General features: G+C 40.0%; 1 protein-coding gene across 3 annotated transcripts in view; it reads left to right on the top strand.

Annotated features, from left to right (window-relative positions):
• LAMP2 (lysosomal associated membrane protein 2) overlaps positions 1-3,399 on the top strand; it is a 43,852-nt gene that overhangs the window by 12,617 nt on the left and 27,836 nt on the right. For all 3 annotated transcript variants that reach the window (XM_017516341.1, XM_017516342.2, XM_017516343.2), the window contains exons 2-3: positions 481-599; positions 1,990-2,203. In XM_017516341.1, the coding sequence (XP_017371830.1) occupies positions 481-599; positions 1,990-2,203 (333 nt within the window). The remainder of the gene's footprint in view (positions 1-480; positions 600-1,989; positions 2,204-3,399) is intronic.

Raw genomic sequence — 3,399 nt, 5'->3', positions numbered from 1 at the left:
CTATCATTATTTTTGCAGAGAATGTTTCACCAACTGGTTTGAAAGAAGTTTTATACCCCTACCAGTCTTCCTCTTACCTCATTTACCTCAAAAATCACAAGTCCTAACAGGCAAACTGTAATTGTCTAAAACAAAACTAGTAAGGTGTTAATGCATGTGGAAATGATTATTTGAAGGCAGAAAGCAATTAAATGTCACCAGTGTGAGCCATTACCTAAGCATCCTAGGTCTAGTAACCATTCTTTTGGTAAGGGATAATGCCAACTTTATCAACAGGATTCTGTTAAAAATAAAAAGAAAAATGATCATCAGGATACTATACACACACACACACACACACACGTATATATGTATAGATATAAAATGCTTTTGTTTCATTTTAGAGCTGGTTGAACTTCAGTGGTGGATAGAGCTTGTTTTTATTTTATATGTTCTTTTGTAGTACAATTTTAAAATCTTATTTTTTAAAAATAAATCCAGGAGCCTTGCGGTCTTATGCATTGGAACTTACTCTGCAAGATTCAGGAAAAGCCACTTGCCTTTATGCAAAATGGCAGATGACTTTCAGAGTACACTATGAAACTACAAACAAAACTTATGTAAGTAAATATTTTAATTTTTCTTTGAGTTTTATGTAGGAATTTAAATTGACTTTTTTATCCTTTAGACACATGTATAAAAATGAAATTCCATGTTGACTGACTTAACGCTTAAACTCTGGGATTTTTTTAGCATACACCCTTAGAAGTTATTCTGTTTAGTGTTAGAATGAATATTTCTTCTGATTCATTGGTTCTTGGGAGTTTTTGTAGGAGTTGGTTAAGGGCAAATAATCTGAAGACTATATGGTGTTCAGGTCTACTATTTCTGTAAAGTGTTTAAAATGTACTAGCACCAAAGCTTGCCCTTTTATAAAATAGCTTCCCCTCTGGGCGTGGTGGCTTATGCCTGTGATCCCAGCACTTTGGAAGGCCAAAGCAGGAGGACTGCATGAGCCCAGCCTGGGCAACATAGTAAGACCTCATCTCTACAGAAAAATTTTAAAATTTGCCAGGCATGATGGCACACACATGTAGTTCTAGCCACACATCAGGCTGAGGCGGGAAGATTGCTTGAGCCCAGGAAGCCATGTCTGTAGTGAGCCATGATTATGCTACTGCACTCCAGCCTGGGCAACAGAGCAAGACTCTAGCTCCAAAAAAGAAAAAAGAAAATTGCTTACTTAGGTTGGTGCAAAAGTAATCGTGGTTTGTGCCATTAAAGAAATAAAGTACAATTACTTTTGTACCAACCTAAGTAAGCGATTTTTTTTTGGCACAAACCACAATTACTTTTGCATCAACCTAATACTAAAATCTCCCCCTTTTTGGAATCTCTTCTTTTTTTTTTGAGATGGAGGCTCACTCTGTCGCCCAGAGTGGAGTGCAGTGGCATGATCTCGGCTCACTGCAACCTCTGTCTCCCGGGTACAAGCAATTCTCCTGCCCCAGCCTCCCGAGTAGCTGGGATTACAGACGCGCACCACCATGCCCAGCTAATTTTGTGTATTTTTAGTAGAGACGGGGTTTCACCATGCTGGCCAAGCTGGTCGCAAACTCTTGACCTCATGATCTGCTCGCCTTGGCCTCCCAAAGTGCTGGGATTATAGACGTGAGCTATTATGCCTGGCTGGCGTCTCTTCTTAATCCCTTTGCCTTCTTATTTTCTTTTTGTTAAGGTCCTGAATACTTACAACCTAATTTTTTTAAAAATCAGTTTAAGAACAGCAGTTCAAGCCAGCTTTCCTTTTCTTTGTAGACATACATGGATTTGTCCAGAGGAGTGGTATGTACCTGAAGAATCAGGGACTGGTTTACACAGCAAACCAGGCAAAGGGCAACCTGGCCATGGAGACTGTACAATTTAGGCTGAAGTGGCATTCCCTGCATAAATGCTTGGTGCTGCTTGCTGCCTGTTTGTTTCTCACCCCCAAACTTCTATTTCTTTTAGAAAACCCAAACCATTTCAGACCTTGGTACTGTGACATATAATGGAAGCATTTGTGGAGACGATCAGAGTGGTCCCAGAATAGCTGTGCAGTTTAGATCTGGCTTTTCCTGGATTGCGAATTTTACCAAGGCGGCATCTACTTATTCAATTGACAGCATCTCATTTTCCTACAATACTAGTGATAACGTAACATTTCCTGATGCTAAAGATAAAGGTAACCTTAAGAATGGATTTTTGTTATGTTCTCTTGCTTTTTATTAATGATAAAAATGTAAACAATTTAAAAATTGTTATGAATGTCTGTCTTCCTAACTAGAATGGAAACTTCATGTCTTTATACCCCTCCCACCGACCCCATGCAGAGCACATATGACGCCATCCAACACAGTGATGATATTTGCTGTCATTGCTTGAGTGCCTTACTGTGTACTAGACATTACCCTAACAGTGTTACCTGCAGCATCTCACTTAATCCTTTTTTTTTTTTTTGAGACGGAGTCTCGCTGTCACCAGGCTGGACTGCAGTGATGTGATCTCGGCTTACTGCAACCTCCACCCCTCAGGTTCAAGCGATTCTCCTGCCTCAGCCTCCCAAGTAGCTGGGACTACAGGCGTGCGCCACCACACCCAGCCAATTTTTGTATTTTTAGTAGAGACGGGGTTTCACCATGTTGTCCAGGCTGGTCTCAGACTCCTGAAGTGATCCACCCACCTCGGCCTCCCAAAATGCTGAGATTATAGGCGTGAGCCACCACACCCGGCCCTCACTTAAACCTTAACAGCAACCCTGGAAAGTAGACGTTGCTTCAGTTTTACAGGTAAAGGAAATGATACGATTAAATGACTTTTCCAAACATCACAGAGTCTAGTAAGGGGGTGAGCTGGTGTTTGAAGCAGTCTATTGACCTGCAGAATTCATGTATTTAACTATTATTTCATTCAATAGTAGGCACTAAGCAAAGTTTTGATGAATGAGAAAATGTTTTACTAATAGTTACTTTATTTTCGAGATGGGGGGGCATCTCACTATGTTGACTAGACTGGTTTCGAACTCCTGGATTCAAGCGATCCTCCTGCCTCACAGCCTCCTGAATAGCTGGGACTATAGGCATGCACCACTGCACCTGGCTACTAATAGCTATTTTAAATGTTACTTAAATGTACAAGTTAAGTAACCTGAGACTAGGAGAAATGCCTCCTGTTCAAATCTTTTTCTCATTTAGGTTGGATTTTGACTGAAAAGTAAATGATTAGTTAAAGATATAGTAGTAGTCCCCTCATTACACTCAGGGGGTATCATTCTAAGACCCCCAGTAGTTGCCTAAAACTGCAGTTAGTACTGAACCCTATACAGTAAATACCATGGTTTTCTTTCTTTTTCTTTTCTTTTTTTTTTTTTTTTTTTTTTTT

The sequence above is a fragment of the Cebus imitator genome, unplaced genomic scaffold (genome assembly GCF_001604975.1).
Source record: "Cebus imitator isolate Cc_AM_T3 unplaced genomic scaffold, Cebus_imitator-1.0 Scaffold580, whole genome shotgun sequence".
In the NCBI taxonomy this organism is placed as follows: Eukaryota; Metazoa; Chordata; class Mammalia; order Primates; family Cebidae; genus Cebus; species Cebus imitator.
The sequence above is the reverse complement of the archived record's forward strand: the minus strand, read 5'-3'. Positions and strand labels throughout refer to the sequence as shown.